The sequence below is a fragment of the Serinus canaria genome, chromosome 10 (assembly GCF_022539315.1).
Source record: "Serinus canaria isolate serCan28SL12 chromosome 10, serCan2020, whole genome shotgun sequence".
NCBI lineage: Eukaryota > Metazoa > Chordata > Aves > Passeriformes > Fringillidae > Serinus > Serinus canaria.
The window spans coordinates 15,972,377-15,991,774 of NC_066324.1; the positions used below are offsets into that span (position 1 = coordinate 15,972,377).

General features: G+C 42.1%; 1 protein-coding gene across 5 annotated transcripts in view; it reads right to left on the reverse strand.

Annotated features, from left to right (window-relative positions):
- RORA (RAR related orphan receptor A) overlaps nt 1-19,398 on the reverse strand; it is a 337,214-nt gene that overhangs the window by 35,728 nt on the left and 282,088 nt on the right. Inside the window, exon 1 of one of the 5 annotated variants that reach the window (XM_030228516.2) lies at nt 16,707-16,746. The exons of 3 other annotated variants lie outside the window; for them this stretch is intronic. In XM_030228516.2, coding sequence (XP_030084376.1) covers nt 16,707-16,731 — 25 coding nt within the window. In that variant the 5' untranslated portion in view covers nt 16,732-16,746. Of the gene's footprint in view, nt 1-15,112; nt 15,186-16,706; nt 16,747-19,398 lie in introns of those variants that run through there. One more of the 5 variants, XM_030228513.2, reaches the window with a different exon arrangement.

Genomic DNA, 19,398 nt, shown 5'->3' on the forward strand with positions numbered 1-19,398 from the left:
TTCTTACCAATGTCTAGTCTAGATCATAATTGCTAACACTGCCTCCTTCAAAGGAACTAGTGATTATGTTAAAATCTGCTTCTTGTTAGGTTCCTGCTACACAAAGTGGCTGTGCTCTAAATGTTACGATCTGTGTTCGTTTGTGGAGGAAAACTGAACAGATTTCTGCCCCAATCTTGAATCTTTGAACAAGGCCTGAACAGAAAAAAAAAAAAAAAAAAACAAATAAGAATCACACACACATTTCTTTGGAGGCTTCTAAGGTGGCCGGGTTGGAAAAGGGGCTGTGGCTGACACGGGCCAGAGGACAACAGCAGGTGATAGCAGAGGACCATCTGCAACATCCTCTCACTCTCTTCAGCCAGGACTCACACTCCAACCACAAAACAAAAAAGCAGAAAGGTTGGGGAACAGGGTTCAGCAACAAAGATGGCAAAAAAAATTCCAGGGGTCATGGGAGAGTCCAAGTGAAAAGGTTAAAGACACATTAAAGATATTAACAGCAGTCATTAAAGGATGTTTTTCTCTCTTCTGCAGCCATTTTTAAAATATGAGAATTCCTTTCAGTCTCCTTTTATATGTCATTGGCACCCTTCTTCCTGCCTTAGTCATCAACAACCAAGTTATTAGCATGCCAAGGGCCCTGCATAAATTTTTGTGGACTTCTGACGTAGTCAGGAGGAGGGCATCATTCCACAGTTCCATGTTCTCCTACGCTGCTGTCCTTCAAATCAAGCAGCAGCATTTGGTACTTTGTTTTCAAAGCTGGATGTTCACCTCAGCACAGCAATTGGGAAGCCCTCTGAACACCTCTTTTGAGAGAGGGGTCATCAAAATAGGAGGATTCTCCCCATGTGTCTGACTCATGTGGAAAGTCATGGCAGACAGGCTCCACCTGAAGACCAAAATCACACCCACAATTCCAATTGCTCTTCTTTCCTATGGAACCACTCAGGGCAGAAAGGCAAAGGAATGTGAGCTCAGGTAGGTCAGCGTGGTGCAGGATTAGATGAGGCATCGAGCTCCACACTTATAAGACTTTATTCCCTTTACAAATGTACTTACCCTGGCAACTGTGCTTCTTCCCTGGCTGCGTGTGCAACTATTCAGAAATAGTTTAATTTCAAACAGAATAAGGTTATACAGAATCAAGCATTTTTAATTATAGCAGCCACACACAGAAAACTTGCCATGGAGGGTAGATGTAAAATGTCCCCAGAGTAAAGACTGATCCAAAAATCTCCTCTGTGTTCTGGACACAGTTTGCCCCTGTGCTTTGGGTGAGCTCTGCAAACATAGGGAAAACTCAAAGCACGTGATTGTGCACTCCAGAGAAAGAAGAAACTAGAACTTATTTTGGTTAAGGTTTTCATGAACTTCACCCCACTAACTCCACAAGCATTTCAGCCAGCAGAAACCCCCAGCCACTGAGCAGAGCCTCCCCTCCCTCTGCCCCCTTCAGTGGTGCCTCTGCAGCTGCACTGCCAGAGCCAAATGAGGAACACTCAGGTTGAAACTGTTCTTGGGGGATTAACTTTAACCTGAATCAGTTTCCTGACTTAATTCCCCACGTGACAGCAGAGATGCTGCTTGTGCTCACACAAGGGAGGGGTGCATTTGTTTGGCAATGCCAGCTTATGGGAGGCTAAAATACACACAGGCCTAAACCCTTGGCCTGCTAAATTGGTCCGAGGAGATCTGGGGTAGCAGGCAGAAGGACAAGGAACGCAGGGTTGGTTTTCCAAGAAACAGAATAGTCTATGAATAAGTCATTGGTTTCTATGGCCAGTATTGCTGTGAATCTTTAAGCAAGTCACTTATTTGATGTGTCAATTCCTCAGCTGTGAAATGAGGACAAAGCTTTCTTACATCACCCAAGTGTCGTAAGTTGAAAATTAATGACTGAGGCACTTGGACACTCCAGTGCTGAAGGCCAAGTCAGTCCCTAGCTACAAGAGCTGAGTGATTAGTGACAGGGAGGGGCTAAGGAATCAACATATTATTTTTGGTGGACTATTTCCTTGGAGGATAAACGAGAGTAACTGCTACTTACTTGATTGCAAGGAATTGAAAGAGCTCTCTGTAGCTCCCTCGTGGGTGGACACCTAAACAATGAAATAGCCATGACCTAATTTTAGTCAGAAACCTTATGTCACAAAGAATTTACAGGGAGGCGTCTTCCGTATGTGCAAAAATAATTGCACTGTGCCAATGTGCTAATATAGCTGTACAACATTTAGGGACAGACTGCGTCCCATTCTCTTTCCTCATATTCCCAATTCCAAAATTTCTGACAAGAAGAGATGAAACATGATAGAAAACATCATAGGATTAGGACTGAAAGAAATTCTGTGAACACATTGCTTCCAGCCATCAGTATGATGGAATCAGTTCAAGGAAAATTTACATAAACAGAAACATGAGGGTGGTAGATAACATTATGATCAAATTCACCTTTTGTGTGATAGAGATGATGGAATTTCACTCAGCAGGTTTTGTACAGACCAGCTATACTAGAAGGCACTTCTTTTTTAAGTGCCATAATTATGCACATAGAGCCATCAAGTGATAGAAAACACATCCTGATTCTAAAAGAAGTTGCTCCAACAGCTTGTTTTCCTCACAGTTACAACCTGTCCTTTCCTTCTAGCCTGAAGTTTCCTGACTTCCTACAGAAGCAGATGGGAAACATTTCTTCCTCTCAGGCTAGCTCAGGATTGCTACTACAGGACTGCTAAGATGTGACTCCAAGTCCCTGCCCTTTAACAAGGACTGTGTGTGTGAGCCACAGAACTATCCCAGAGCTGGGCACACACTCAACTCCTGTAAAATGTGCAGGACTTGCTGAACACACCACGAGTTAAATGACTGAACAGCTTCACAAAGCTGGGCACATCCTTTCTGTAATTCAGTTCATACCTGTAGAACATCAGGATTAGAGGCTTCCTATCTGTGAGGATCTATTAAATACCATATTGTGCTTGGATACATGAATAGGAATAGAAGCCACGTAAATACTTCAAGTGGTAAACAGTGTTTCAAGTCTTACTGAGCTTATTATGTCTCAAGAGCTCATTAAGTCCTTGCTAGATTAGAAGCACATATTCAAAAACAAACACCAACCTAAGGAAAATAAGAATTCCCAAAGACAGCTTTAAATTGAAATAGCCTCAGGATTTTTTCTCCTGCCTTAAGATTCTGAGGCATTGGGCTGATATTCTTAAAAATCACTGGAAAGGATTAACACTCAAATTCTGTTTCCTTAGTCCTTTGGGTGAGGGCATCAGCCATAAATAACAATTATTATGAAGCTGTACCAGTGAGTTTAAAAAAAAAGCATCACTAGAAAGGGAAACTCCTGCACTACCAAAACACAAGAGAGACTGCAATGGTACCTTGCGCTCAGACCAAAAGGAATTTTGTTGGACACGTACAGGGTGGGACTGAGAGCACCCTCAGCATGTTTGCCAATGACACCAAGCTGTGCAGAGCAGCCCAGCCTGGGGCCTCTGGCTTAAGGACCTGGACCTGCTGGATGGAGCAAGGCCATGGAGATGCTGCTGGGCAGCTCTGCTATGGAGACAGACTGGGAGAGCTGGGGCTGTTCAGCCTGGACAAGAAAAGGCTCCAAGGAGGCCTTAGACCACCTTCCAGTGCCCAAATGGGCTACAGGAAATCTGGAGAGGGACTTGGGACAGGGCATGAGGTGACAGCACAAGGGGGAATGGGTTCAAACTGAAAGAGGAAGGTTCGATCTGTACTTGAAAAATAGTTCCCTGTGAGGGTGGGGAGGCCCTGGCACAAGCTGCCCAGAGAAGCTGTGGCTGCCCTATCCCTGGAAGGGTCCAGGACCAGGCTGGATGGGGCTCTGAGCAATCTGGGACAGTGCCAGGGGTCCCTGCCCATGGCAGGGGGTTGGAGTGAGCTGGTTTCTAAGGTGCCTTCCAGGCCAGGCCATTCTACAGCTGTGGATGCAAAAGCATTACTGGCATCCCACAGCAGATCCTACTGCTTGGATGGACAGAGTTAAGCATCCTGTAAATTGTACCCAAGACTCAAATCCTCAGCGTTGCATCTGCTTTTCTTCAACTATTTATTTTCTGAATTTGTGTGGTTAGGCAATGAAATGTGGATCTCTTGATTCCTGGCTATGACACAGGCTTCTTGTGTGGCCCAAGCCACGTCCCTTAAGCTATGCTTCAGTCCCCTGCTTGTGAAACAGGTAAAACACATCCCTCAGTGATGTTTTATGCATAAATTAACTCATGGAAGCCGGTTTTTCAAAGAGTTCACTAATTAACATCATAGACAACCCCACAGATAAAGAGATTGTCAGAGAGCTCTGTCTGGCAGCCCTGGCCCAGGGAAAAAAACACATTCCAGAAGTGATGATACAATCTGCACACAATTCCAGACAGCCAAGTTTACTGAATTCCACTAAATGGGTTTTTTTTAAGACTGTGTACTTCTTAGTAACACAGCATAAGGATTTCATACAATGCAGGGCATCTCCTACATTTAGTTGAACTTGGAATGAAATGCCAACCATCACTTTTCAGCACAATTTGGATGTGCCATCTTGACAAACTTTCACTGGAGAAATTCTAAAACATTTAGAAAACATTTACACTTGCAACAAAGACTTCAATGGTGGAAGCTCTATTTTTCACAAATATACATTTACAAGTTGCTGGAGAATGCAAAAACAGCTCTACAGATGCCAGGTTGATTACCCTACATTTCCAGATACAAGCCCAACAGGGCAGATAATGTATTTTTCTGTTTATACAGTGTCAAGTGCCTTGCCTGTGCTTAGAACAAAGTCCACAAATAACTTTATTTTCTAGTATTCATAAACCAGTACAATATCTAAGCACAAAACAAATTAAATAAAATACAGTTTTCATCCTAAAATGACCAGAAACAGACTAGAAAGAGGACCAAGCATTACTAACCCTTGTTCTGCCTACACTGACTAAAGAGGGTAAAGTGAGAAGGGACTAAACCACAAATTGTTAGCTGTTTCCTTCCTTTTCTTCAAATGGTACAGGATATAACTTGACAGATTTACAGCCTTCACTATCACGCAATTTACTCAGCCTAGAAGTCTAAGACCTTTTAAAATCAGGCCTTTTTAAAAAACACCTTAATTCAAACAGTCAATATTAATATTGAAAGACAAACAAGAAAAAGTTTTTACGAAGTCTGCAATTACAGTTTTCAGGAGCTAAAGTAGGAGCTGAAATGTACTTCCAAACAACAGCTGAACTTCTGTCATGAGTTATCACCTAGCCCACACAGCAAATACTTCTAGTTTTCTTTGAAGCATACAAGCTTACAGCAACTAAATAACAATTACTGCCTTGATTTTAAGACCATAATCCAGGACTGGAAAATGGATTTGTCACTGTTGCTGTGCACCAGTGAATTCACTTGCTTCATTTCCACCTGACCATTTCTCTTTAAGGCAAATATCTGAGCAGTAAGACCAGTTGATGACAATTCTCAACACAGATAACAAACTAATTTTTTTGGTTTCTCAGTCAAAACTCAGGTGAACTTGTCTTTGTCTGGCATTTGCTTATAAATTATGTAATTATTCCATCAAAAGCTGTGTTGCAATATGAATGACATTCAAAATCAGCATGCACAAATATTGTCATTAAGTTTATTCAAAAATAAATTGCCTATGATTTCATGACCAACTGACTAATCAACAGCAGCACTTTGCTAAAACACAGACTCGACTCCACGTTGTGCAGTATTACATAAGGGGGGAGGGCCTGTCTGCTCCTTCCCACTTCTGGCCCAGAATGAACAACTCGGAGCTGAAACACGACCAGGGCTTCCCTCTTGGCTTCCCACAGTCCTACAGCTGGAATGGGACCAGCTCCAGGGGAGTTCCAGCCTGCCTGTACCTCAGTCCCATCAAGGGCAGTTGATCATCTTTACACAGAAAAGAACAGAAGGGCTACCAGAGGAAACACAGCCATAACAATTCTGCAACTTTCAACTTTTTGGAATCACTTTTTTATGTCATAGAAGGGAGATGTGCTCCTTGCCCTGAGAAACTAGACTTGCCACTGCTAAATTAAACTAAATTAAAACATCCATTTTGGAAATATTCACTACTAGGGCACACAAGTAGAATTTAGAAGCTCTGAATTCCCCCCAGTGAGGCAATACTAACTTTTTAACCCATTCAGCTCTTTTGCACTAGTCTCACTGAGCTTAATGATAGGACATTTTTGACCAACATATTTTTACATTGCAAGTGGAGAGAGCAGGAAAGAGCCAGGCAGAAACTACAGTCATGATCCAAAGTACCAGGGCAGACATGCCTCTTACATATGTGGCTGCCTGAGTGACAGGGGATGAAAAACATGCATTGTCAATTGGGCTGTAATTTTCACCTTTGCCCCTAAAATTTCAAGTCTTTCCCAAACTGAAGAGAGCAGTTTGAGCCCACACAAACCCAGGATTGCTAGCCCCTATCTGTGCCAGAGATCCTCCCAAATCAGGTGTTACTCAGGAAGAGCAGTGGGAAGGCACAGGCCTTACCACTCCTAGGCTGTGCCTGTCTTAGATACATTCCCACGGTTTTCCACCTTGCCAAAGAGGGGAAAAAAGCCAAGCTGGGACAGCAGTGGTTCTCTCAGGAAGCTGGGAAAAAGCAGCTGTGGCTCCCACCCTGTGGGGCTGGGAGAAGGAGCCTCCCCTCAGCCCAGCACACAAAGTGTGGAGGCCCTGCAGCCCAGGGAGCCAGCCTGGGCTGGCAGCAGCTCTGCAGAGGTGGGAAGGATCAAGGAACAGGCAGTGACTCACTCGGTGTGATTTATTGCCAGGCACTGCTCCCAAATGTGTTAATAAAGTTGCAGCCAAATAAATGCACATCCCTTAGGTCTTGTCTTTGTTCCAGCACGGCCAAGACAATTGAGTATTATTTTCAAGTAAAACAAGAATGAGATTCTAGACAATATTTCTACCACAATTAATATTTATGTTTCACTGTTCTACTTCACAGCACTGGCAACCCTTGAGTATTGAATTAAAAAAAAAAAAAAAAAAAGCACAAAACTAGAAAGAAGTAAGAATACACAGAGACACAGAAAGCTGCAAGATTTTTGGCTAATATTTTTTAGTGGTTCTATCTGGGTTTTAGTTTATTTGGGGTACTTTCAGGTTTCAAAGACAACAGAAAGAAACATTCCATAATCATCACATTCAACTGAAACAAGATGCCAGTATAAAACCAGTTAACTCAAATAGTCGATGGCAAAGCTCTACCTGAAGGTCTTCTGGAAACAGAGAAACAAAGCACAGAGGAATGATGAGTTTGAAGAATGGGCTTTCCCTGCTATTACCCACAGGTAGTTTCTAAACTAAGTCTGGAGATTCCCTTGTTTGAAAAACCAGATAAGCTGCACATTTAGATGCATACAATCACTATATATATATATATATGTATATATATACACACACACACACACACACACATATATACAAGCTATATCTATGGTTAAAACCACCAGACCACCAGGAATATTTTCAAACAATGGCTGAGAATCAGCTATATCCCTCTGTATGCAAAAGCCAGAGCTGGACAAAATCAGAGAAGTGGGGGCAGAAGATGGAAACACACTATGAAGTGTGCAATTTAAAAAGAAAAGCATTGTCCAATGCTTTTCTTTTCCATTGTCCAAGAATTTTCTTTCTTATGGACAAGTGAAAATAATGTTATCCTTAGTCACCAGTTTGTCAAGAAACTGCAATGAATGAATGAAAAATCATTTGATCTACTGGACTTTCTTAGAGGCAGTGACTTTATTTTTTAATGATAGGGGTGCATGACTTTTGAGACCACTGTTCTAAGCCACCTGATACACCATAAATAAAATCTCCTGGCTATCAGTGTAAGCAAACATGCCAGCCCTGGGTTCTCCTCTTGAAGATAAAGTTAGCAGCTAGGACAGTGGGAGAAGTTTGTTCACCAGTGTTGCTTCAGTAGAGCTGAGGAACCACAGTTTTTGATGAGGACCTCATGCATAAAATATGTAAAAAATGCAGACAAAAAGAGGGTCCCCATTCCAATAATTTTTAACAGAAGATACAAACTATATCACCTTTTGCATTTTCCTTGCTTCCTATTACTTAGTTCCAAAATTGCTGACCAGCTCACTCCACTGTAATTCTGGTTCTGTGTGCCTCATACGTACACAGATTTAAGTGATGTCTGCTGTGCTCTGTAAAAGGACTTAGGAGTAAGTCCAGACAGCTTCCTTGCTTCATGCAAGCTCATTTCAATAAACTCAAATTTACTGGGAGTCTACAAGCACGGCAGAGCTTTCATGGAGACTTTCCTAAAATCGAGTTTGTGGTTGATTTCTGGTTGATCACTCTGGTAACCAGAACAGTCTGTGTATGTTTAGGGAGCTCATGATGAGCAATTAAATGCAGCAGCTCAGCAGGGTAATTCCACACCTCTTTCCTCCAACCCAGCAAATCTGAGAGCATCAGTTTCTCCTCAAGCAAAACAACACACAAGAACAACTGAAGTTTCATGAGGGTGCCAGTGATCATCCAGGGGTGCCCCTGGCACAGAGTGCCACAAGGTGCTGATCAAGTCAGAAGTGTTTTGAGGATGGTGGGCAGGAAACAGCTTTAAGAGACCAGACAGGAATTTTGGTAGATAGAAAGACAATTAGAAGTCCAGATGGAGAGACAGTTTCTTGCAGTTGTCACGACCCTCTGGTGTTCTGGAACTATTCCAAGGTCTCCTGAAGAACCCAGAGTGCAGTGTTAGAAGGTACAGCACAGAGGTGTCCCCACAGGGCTCTGTCTTTCACTCTTTCCCCCTGATCTGAACCAGCTGCTTACAAGGGCCTAAAATGCACAGTCCTGTGGTTACCCCTCAGTACACTGATCAAGACATTAAATAAGGCACTGGCAGCTTGCTTTCAAAAGAGTGAAAGAAGAACACAAGAAAGTGAAATAGAGATGAAGAACGCTAGCATGAAGGAGAAGAAATGAAAGCAATGAAATGAAAGAAAAGAAACTAGACAGCAAAGGAAGGAGGATGAGGCAATTACACAACACTTCAGCAAGATGACAGTTCTGCATGCAGCCTATGTGATCCCAGGGCACTGTGAATTCCAAGCAGGAAAATTCTTGCGTCCACCTAAATGGAATAGCCAAAATGGAAGGATAAAGATGGAAATTACATAAGTACCATGCTCCAGCCTAAAAATATATACACACTATTTATTTCCCAGTCTGTCTTTGGGAAACTGCAATGAGCAGTGCTCAGGTCTATTATGTCCTCTAACTCTTGGAAACACAAAATCTTAGATTAATAAAGTGTAATGAGCAGGCTCACACAAACTGCACGAGAATTTTGGTTTGGTTTTTGTTTTGGTTGCATCTCAATTTCAGTTTTGATGACTGGTTAGCACTCTATCTTAAGGTTCCCACTATATATATATATATATACACACACATACATACACACACACACACTCTAAGAAGTTAAAGCTCTAGGTTTTCTTTCTTACCTTAAGTTGATTGCAACAAACCCCTTTTTCAATTGAGCATACATCAGAAGAAATTTACCTTGAAAATTTACCAAACTGCCAAGGGCTAATGGACATACAAAGAGGAAACAAGATTTTTTCCCTGCACAAACAAGTAGGGTCACTGCATAGGCAGATGTTATTGCAAAGACCTTAACATGATAAAAGCAAAAAGTACTAACTGTATTAATGGCTGTTCAAATGAAATGTCTTTGCAGTATGGCAATGCATCATCTAGCTTCTGTTCTCTTTTTGATTAAAACACCAACCAACCCAAACCACTCACTCTTCATAGTTTAAGAGGCCCAAAGCTCCATCATGCAACAAAATTCTGCTGTCACTTTTATATAGGGTTAGTTGATGCCTTCCCCCTTTCTTTTTTTTTTTTAGTGAGCTAAATATAATTAATGACTTCAAAATTGAATTAGTACAACAGCATTCATCTGAAAGCATTTATTTATATGAATCCAGTTATAAACCATAACTCAAAGGCATACTGTAAAGAAATTTACTTCACTGAAAATTCAAATAGCAGCCTTCTATATAAAAGTGGTATTAAAGCTTACACATTAGTACAGTCACCATAAATTCTGATTTTAACAGGCTTGGATAAACATATAAATTTTGGCTCAGCGAGTCTGCTTCGGCTGTCAATACTCTGAAATAGATACAAGCTTTAACAAACCTTTAATTCAAAAGCCCATTACTGTACCAACTGAAATAGAAAGACCTGAGTATCAAAGAGGAGTTCTTCCCCACTTTCATGGTATTACTTCTGTAAGACAGCAATTGATCCACAGCCCTTGAAAGAAAACAACTCGCTTCCCTCTCTTGGATAAAAGTCAGTGCAGTTTTTTCATCCATCACAGTGTAACAGCATCAAACTACACCTTCTGCATCTGCTTAAACCACGGAAATAAACACCCTGCAAGTCACAAAGCCATTCCATGACATGTCAATTTACTTTTTCTGTCAGATTCACTACAGAAAAAAAATGTTTTCATTAAAAAAACCTAAATGAAGATTAGTTTAAAGCAGTCAATAAGAGAGAAATGGGGAAAAAGAGAAGGAAGAACTTCTACACGTCTACATATTGCTGATGTTATTCTGAGATGCTCTAGCAATTCATAAAAAAAACATGGAGAGATTCCTGTATCCAATGTCCTGAGATTTAATAAACTGCCAGACAAACTGTTGGTTACTTAATGACTAATAACATCCACAACATTTAGCAGCAGCTGATAAATTGTGTAACCAACTTAATTTACCCTCTCTTGACATTAAAACCAGTCACTCTTAATAAATAATGTCTTAAAAATTTGGGTGGGTTCTTCAATTCAATGAACAATGTATTTGGAACTCCTGTGATGGCATCAGTGGGCAGGTAAAACAAATACATGCTTATTTTCATTCCCCCAGCACTGCTGATATGGTCTCTTTTAGAATACCGTCCTTTGGTTTCCTGTGTTCTGTTATTACGTGCTCTTTTCCCTGAGAAACACAATAGTATTTAAACTCAGCTTCTTTTTTTTGTATGGGAATGTTTTTTAATCTTTCAGGCCATGCTAAGTCCCCTTTGATTAGCTTGTTCAATTATCTGATCTAATGAAAATGGTATGATTTTTAGGAGCAGTAACAAGCAGAGCTTTACTAAGAGCCCTCATGGCATTACTTGCCCAGCTGAAAGGAGGGAAGAGTTCTTCCCCAGGAGCTGCACAGAGGCAGCTCAGCCTGTGTTTGGTGACAGGGACCAGTTGTGTGTTTGGTGCACACAGGCAACTCCACTGCTGAGAACAGAAATACAAACAGGAGCTGCTACACCAACCTTGGAGCCACTTGCTGTGAATCCAGCCAAAGGACAACTTCCTCCAGACAGCCTTTGGGACAACAAAGCAGCCTTGAAAAGTAGTGTAAATGCCTAAAAGAGAGTAAGTTTGGAACAATTTCTCCCCTTCAACTAATGTGATTTATGAGCATTCAAATTGCTTGGGACATGGTATTATTTTCAAAAGGAAAAAAATTAGTAGGTACTTAAAACTAAATGAATCTCAGGACTACTTTCTACTGACATTGCTTACAATGGGCTTAATTATTTATGGGAAGAAACCATCCCATTGTATATCTGCTGGAATTTTTGAAAAACAAGTAAAGGGAATAAAAATTAAAATCTTGTTTGCGAAGCACTGGATTAGCAGCAGGCAATCTGGGTTTTGTCTCCTCGGATAAATCTCCTAGATAGCTGGATCAAAGAAGTCCTTTGTGAAATAGACACTTTACTGAGATGTTTGGAGACTTGGAACATTTTCCAAAGTGATAACCGTTTTGGTATCCAGCTTAAGACAACTTTGAAAGCATTTTCTGAACACTGGCATTAATTATAATTAAATTAATTCTTCTTCCACATTATATTTGGTGATTATATTTGAAGTCGTGCTATGTAATTTCAATTATTAAGGTGTTTTTGCACTAGAAACAGATAAAAGTCCTCAGAAATTGTAAAACTTCCACCAGTGAAAAAAATGCTTGGCTAACAAAAACTCACTCCAGCTCAGAACTAATGCCTTCGCCAGCGCACAGCAGCGCTTCTCACGTGAGATCCACAGCTTTATGCCAGCTTTGGACATGCTCCTAGAACTTTAACTTCAGGCTCCACAGAGACAAGCTGGACATCTGTGCCCATTGCTCATTCAGGATATTCATTCACACACACAGAGATCCCACCCCCACTAAAACAAAATTTGAACTTAGCACAGTTACCCAATCGCTAATGCTGCAGCAACAGCCCAAGACAAGAAGTTAAGCCACACAACCCCACATTATTTTTGCTGGCACCTCCCTAAGAAATTTTTCAATTCAATTCAATGAGGGGAAAGAGAAAAGTATTGAAGGATTTCATTTGGGGATTTGGATTTTATGAGCTGCTGGCAACTGTTGCTGGGCAAGCACACACACACGTTCTGTGACAAAGTGTTCACCTGACACTCTGGGATTCTGAAGGTGGGAAGGAGCCTCAAAAAGTTCATTGTTGGTGTGTTTTGTCTTTTGCTGGATTTTTTTTTTTTGGCAATTCGAAAGGGAACCTGTCTTCAATTTAGCATATAAATTGAATTCATTTGATTAGTCTTTCTAAGATGTAAAGCTCTTGTCTTGTCCAAACACAGTCTGTGCCAGCAGCAGGTCAGGACTTGACACACTCAGTGAGGAAAGCTCCACCTTCTTCAAACAGCATGGCACAAACATGTCTGCAGTTCATTCTGCAGAGCAGGAACTTGCACAGCCACTACATTCACCAGACAGCAGTGGTCACTCTTTAAAACCAATTATTATCATTCCCTAAGAAAAGGCTTGACTTCAGCACACTGAGCATCCTCAACTCCCCCCAGTGCCCCTGTGTGCAGAATGAGCAGCCTGTGCCACCAGAAGGGCTCCAGCCTGACACAAGATCCAGGGAAGCCACGTCCTTGGTGAAGCTCTTCAAGCACAGCCCATTTCTCCCCATCAGACATAGAAGTGGGCCTCCTTTCAAGTAGTTGCATTACACTTCTCTCTAAACAGAAAAGCAGGAATTGATTGCCCCCGTAATGTCTTCCTCAAAATCCCAAAAATGTCCATTTCTGATGGCCAAAATCTTGTGACAATAGCTCCTCCTTCTTCCTGCTTGGCCACAGGGCCCTGCCATGGTACATGTACTGTCCCAGAATGGAATTCCCTCTCCAGGTGACACTACTGCAGTGGGGTAGGGGTTGGTTTTAAACATATTTCTGGAAGAATAATTCATTCATGCTGTCATCACAGCCACCCAGATCTCTACTAACACAACTGCTGCACCTCTCTGCAGCAACAGAGGATCCTGACTTTTTCCAAAGAGATAATTACAGACTGCTTGCTGACAATTATTTCCAGCCTCAAAGTAAACAAGACAAACAATGGCACAAATCAGTGATCCATGCCATATCTTAGGCAACAACTTAATTATCAGAATGAATGTATTTAAAGCACAGCATTAACAAAAGGAACGTTCTAACAACACTTTACCTGACACTGCCTCACAAATGTAATATAGTCTAGGGAGCTATCAGAATATCAGCTTGAAGGGAGTATAAAATACTGTGACCAGTAGTAGCAAAGGTGTTGTATTTGAGCCTTCCTTCACAGACGCCCCTGCCCTGGCCTTTTGGAGAATTTTCTGTCCTTCCACCAAACGCAAATGTTTGTCTCTCCTGAGGTGCTCAAATTGTTATTTTCAAGCCTTGATGTCTGAACACAATTCCCAGCAGTTCTTCTTAGCCTTTTACATTCTGACTTCTGTTTACTGATGCACTACTTCTCCAAGTGTAGTAGCACACCAATTAATTATACAGTAGTCTGCCTAATCAGGTTTCCCCAGGGTTTTTAACAGAAACCCTTTGTATTTCTTAATGATTCCACAAGATTGTAACTATTTTTAGTTCTGCAGTAAAAGAAATGAGTCTGCTGACAATATTATCTCCTAAAAAGGTGGAACTGCTATTAACATGGTTGATCCAAGCACACTTGAATGTTGGAGAATTCAGATTTAGTCTGGATCTTATGATTAACATTTCTGTATATAACATATGCAGTCACCACTTACAGAGATACAAATTAAGTAGAAAGCCTGGAACTGAAGAATAGATGTGACCTACTTATCATGTTAATATTACAACAGATATATTCAAGTTAATAGCAAAGTCTCCACTGCCTTCAATACAATTCACCAACTGGTCAGTGAGAGTCCAACAATTTCCTTGACCAAATTCTCATGACCTGTCCTGTCCTGAAAGAGGACACGCTGTACATACCCAAGATCACTTTTCTTTAGTTCTAAGGCAGACATACACAAACTTTTTCTCTTAAGATTTATGAGAACTCATAAGAAAAAACAACAAACCCCACCAAATGATAGAACCACAACAAACTACTAAAAGCACACATCAGTAGAAATACATCAAGCTTTCACAGTATAAAAGCTCAGAAAAACAGCAAAACACAGGTGGAGGACTTCTCCTGTGCAAGAGCTGGTTACATATTTGGCTAAAATGTGTGTTGTACTAAGAGAGGCCGGAATTAAAAACATTAAGTAGACAGCTGCCTTACTACAGAAGAGTTTTTCTCATGGATCATAAGAAAAGTCTGTGTTGAAGGCACCTCTGGAGATGGCTTGATGCAGCCCCAGCTTTAAGCAGGGTCAAATAAGGCTCAGGGTTGTGTCCAACTGAGAATCTCCAAGAATGGAGACCCCACAACCCCTCTGGGCAACACAGCACAGTACCTAAGCACTGGCGTAACAACACCTAAATCAAAAAGCAGACCTTTCCCTGTCATTAGAGCACTTGAGACCCCCTTTGCCCACCCTCCCCAGTGAAATGGCACTGCAGACACAGGTCCATCTGTCAGCCAGGCTACACACCTGAGTCACAGGGAGACACCAAGTGCAGCACTGACATCACGTAAGCCCCGACGCTCTTACCGAGAGCATTGGCATGCCCGGGTTCTGAGACACTGCTCCTAATTCTTACTCTTACCTACTCCCCAAATCAGAAATGAAGATGTGCCACAGATCATTTCCACATTATGAAAGCAGCTCTTTATAGCATTCCATGGGGACCTGTCTGCAAGGATGAACTGTATCTCTGTGCAGTTCCTTTTGTCCTGTATTTGTTCTTTGATGTACAAATACGCCACAGACTAAGCGGTGATCTCTTTGATGTTGAACTTTTATACTTTATTGCAACTAGCACACTTACAAGAGGAGCTGCCAGTCATCTTTCCCTTCTAAACATTCAAATTTCATGAGACATTTGCTTTATGAGTCAGATTTCTTAGTAACTTGCTTTAAGAATTTCCAGAAGAACTGTGCTACTCTTCCGGACTGATAACTCGATTAAAAATCAAGACCTGATCAGGTTTTTCAGGTATTACTAATTAATACAAGCATTGGCTAATATATCTGAGTATATTTAACATAAAGAATAATTACATAGTCAAGTATGTATTTCTTCACTCTGTTTTAGGTAATTCTGGATGGCGCTGGAATCCATCAGTGACCAGGAACAGCTGCACTGGGAACAGGACAAACCCAGGCATGCAGGCAGTGGTACCTTCCTGGCTACTCTGCCAGCCTCCAACACTTGACAGTCCAGGGACTTGCAGAGCCAGAGGCAGCCTCTGCAGTACAGTTTTTCATAATGCAGCATGTACACATTGAATTTTAGGCTGACAATACCACGGCAGATTAAATTACAAAGTTAGTTACTTCTGCAGCAAAACAGTAATCAACACTGGCAGAAATAACATGTTAGGAAGTGCAAATTGACTACCACTAAATGCTACAGCTTTCAGTGTGACATAAAAAAAGCATTTCCATTCTGAAGCACTTCTGTGAGGGTTTTTAAATCGATCCTACAAGCTAAAATTCTTTGGAGTGAGATTTTGGTATTCACAAGGTCTCTGCTTTAGAGTGACCTTTATGTTTGGCTATTTTTCCCTTCTGTAAGTATAAACACTGTGGTTGAGAGGGAAAACATCAGAAGAAAATTAGAGTATTTTGTAACAGTGACATCAAGGAGGGAGCATTTACCCATACCGAGCTCTAGGTTTCCACAACAAAAATCAGTACTGCTACTGATGGTCCTCTCCAAGCCAAGTAGTTGAAAGGGGCATTGTCAGTGTGCTGGCCAGAGAAATGCACCACGCTGGACATGTTAATCTCAAATTATAATTTTAAAGTGAATAAACCATACAATAATTTGAGATAGTTTTAGTAAGAGAGAAAAAATACTTAAAATGAAACAAATCTGTTAAAGATACTGATTCCTCTTTTTCCAAAACAATTCACAGCTCAGAAAGGAGAAGCGTTGTTAAGAGCTAGTGAGGTGTGTGCCAAGGAGGGAGCGCTCCAGCACCTGCCATGCCACACAGCCAGGTGCTGCACTCCACCTTTCTGGCAGGGAAATGCAAAGTTAATCCCAGAAATACCAGCAGATTTTTAAGAAATCTGGACAGAGCTAGCCACAGCAATACCAGAAACACCACATTTTCAGGGCCTTTTTCAGGTTCAGGCAGAAGTTAGTTCTCAGTGCTCACCCAGATTCTATCAGGTGCAATAAAACAACTCACCAAGAAAAACACAAGGGTGAAACATTGCTCATGTTACTGAGAGGCTTCACACATAGTGTCCAAGGAAGCATCCCATGCGGGAGGCAGGAGAGAGAATTTTGATCCTCCTTGAAGAGAACAATAGAAAAATCAATTCCGTAATTCAGCTGGGCCGAGCTGGCCCTGCCCATGCCCGCGGCAGCGCCGTGCCAGGGGCGCTGCCAGCCCGGCTGCTCCCGCGCTATCGCCCGGCGATCTGGGAGGCAGCAGCGCCCCGGGCCTGTTTGCCTCAGCCATTTAGCAGGCGCCTATGTATATGAGGTTTCTCAAATGAAACATCTCTGGCTCTTTAATTAACCTGTCTGACTTTTTTTTATTATCTGTTGATACAAGAATCTATCCAGTACATCTTTATGTACTCATATTTTAAGCAAATACTTCTTTGAATTCAATAAGGCACCCACGGTAGGAGAAAAAGTCTGCCCAAAATTTAACACAATGTATCTCTGTCAATCTAGCAATTGCAGGGTGCATCCCTTCGACAGAAAACAACGCCGAGCGTGAGCTCAGCTCCTCCAGCCCATCACAAACAGCCGCCCCTCTCCACATGGCAGAGGGTGCCCTGGCAGCAAGGGTGGCAAACACACCTCCCCAGCCCTGGAGAGCTTCAGCCTGGCATTCCAATCCCGAACAGGACAGTGGTTTCACTTACATTTATGTGCTCCAAAACTGGAAACGTAAGGTCCATCACACAGCCAACTCTATGGGACTCTAGAAGGAGGTAGTCCAAGAAGAGGAAAAAGCTGGGGCACTCTACTACAAGCAGTTTTCTGCAGTGCACGAGATGGGTTAATGAATTCCCAAGCTGAGCAAAAAATAACTACAAATTCACTAGAAAATGTGTGTTTTCTCACAATAGCTACTCTGACAAATCAAACACAGACAAAGATGGGCTAATTAATTTAGCCAAATGGGAAAATGCACCCATTACGAGAAGCATTACAGTTGTTACAGGAGGACAGCAGCTACTGCTGCTCCTGCCAAGTAGTACAGCAATTTATACTGTTCGAATTTTCACCAGAACTAAAGTATGCAAATATCTATGTACAAAAAAGAAACTCCAAATGTTCTGATGACCAGACCAGGGATCATTTTTTACTGGCTTTCAACTCTCTACCTAGACTAGAGGCTCCAGGCAAAGAGCACCTGGGGCTTAGAGACCTTCACCTTCTTTTGGGGTGAGAAGAAGATAAATGACCCTTTGAATCCTGTCACACTAGGCAAAGGGCCAAGCAAAGGAGGCTGCACAAGAGAGTGTTCCTCTCTTCAGAACTAGGAGTCAGGTAAACATAAGCTTATGTAAGTTTTAGGCACACTTAACCCATGGCACAGTATCACCTCCTCAGATCCCTGGCAGTCTCACAAGAGGTGTGAACTAAGTGCCACATTAAATGGAAACTTGATTTCTAATTGGATCATGTAAATTGTACAAGGCATTAAACAGCAAACGATACTCGGATGAAGGGAGAAAACTGCTGAGCCAATGAAATATACAAGCTCTCAGTATCTGCAAGAGCTGGAAGCAGAAGCCATTGCCACAATGCATCACTCCCCATTTCATGCTGTTAACTAAATTACAGTGAAAACAGCAAAGACTTTAGGACTTCCAGAACATCAGAGTACACTGCAGAGGACAGCATGTGCAAACAGTGACAGGGCCTTTTCTCTCTTTTGGTTGTGAGTGCAGGAAGTATTCTGCACATGCCAGATGTGAGCAGAGGTGGCAGGAGGTCCACGCACAGGGCTGTAGGCAGGGTGCCTGCAGTGCCTCTGACCAGCAAGGTTGGCATGCAGGAACACAACCCTGCTTCTCTGGCAACCAGTCTGAATTCCAGCTTGTGGTCCCTTCAGTTTGAAGGAACACTCTGACAAACCCTCTGACAAACCCTTCGTCACAGTGTATCTATCTACGTAAAGACTTAATGCCACTTTTCCACCCTTTTGTTTGAGAATGATCAACTTCTTCTAAAGTACATAAATAAAGAGTCACGCAGTTGGTTTTATGAAGCATTTTGTCCCAGGATTCAGTGGCAAGAAACAGCACAGTATTTCAAAGAACACAAACAGTACACAATAATTACACGGCTGATACCCTGTAAGTATGCTGACTATTCTATTTGCATTGTTCAGAAGTGAAGAGGTTAGACTTATTTACATCCAAGCAGCTTTAATTAAGCTTTGAGATAAATGCTCTTAAAATGAAAGCTGGGATGATTATACCTCTCTCCACACTGATTTTAGCCTAGATGGCTATGTATGCAGCATGACAAAGGGCCAAAGGCTGGAATCACACAAAACAGGAGAGCAATGGGTCCTGCAGCACTCACCATCACACAGGAGAGAAAACAAAAAACACAGTGAAATCTGAAGTTGGCTGCTTAGGTGTGGTGGAGCTGGGCCACAGGTGCAAGGGCAGCAGCAGTGGGAGCTGCTGACCCCTGCCAGTCCCCTCTGAGATGAAGTGCTCCAGCTGCACTCTCTGACAGCAGCCAGAACATGGGCTACACCTGACCCCAACCATGCTGGGCAGCCCCCAGACTTCTCTGGGAGGAATCATGAACTTGTGACAGCTTCAGGTGTCAGGGGTTCCCATTAAGCTGCAGCCAGAGAGTGTGAGGAGCATTACCCATGCCACACACTGCAATGGCATGGG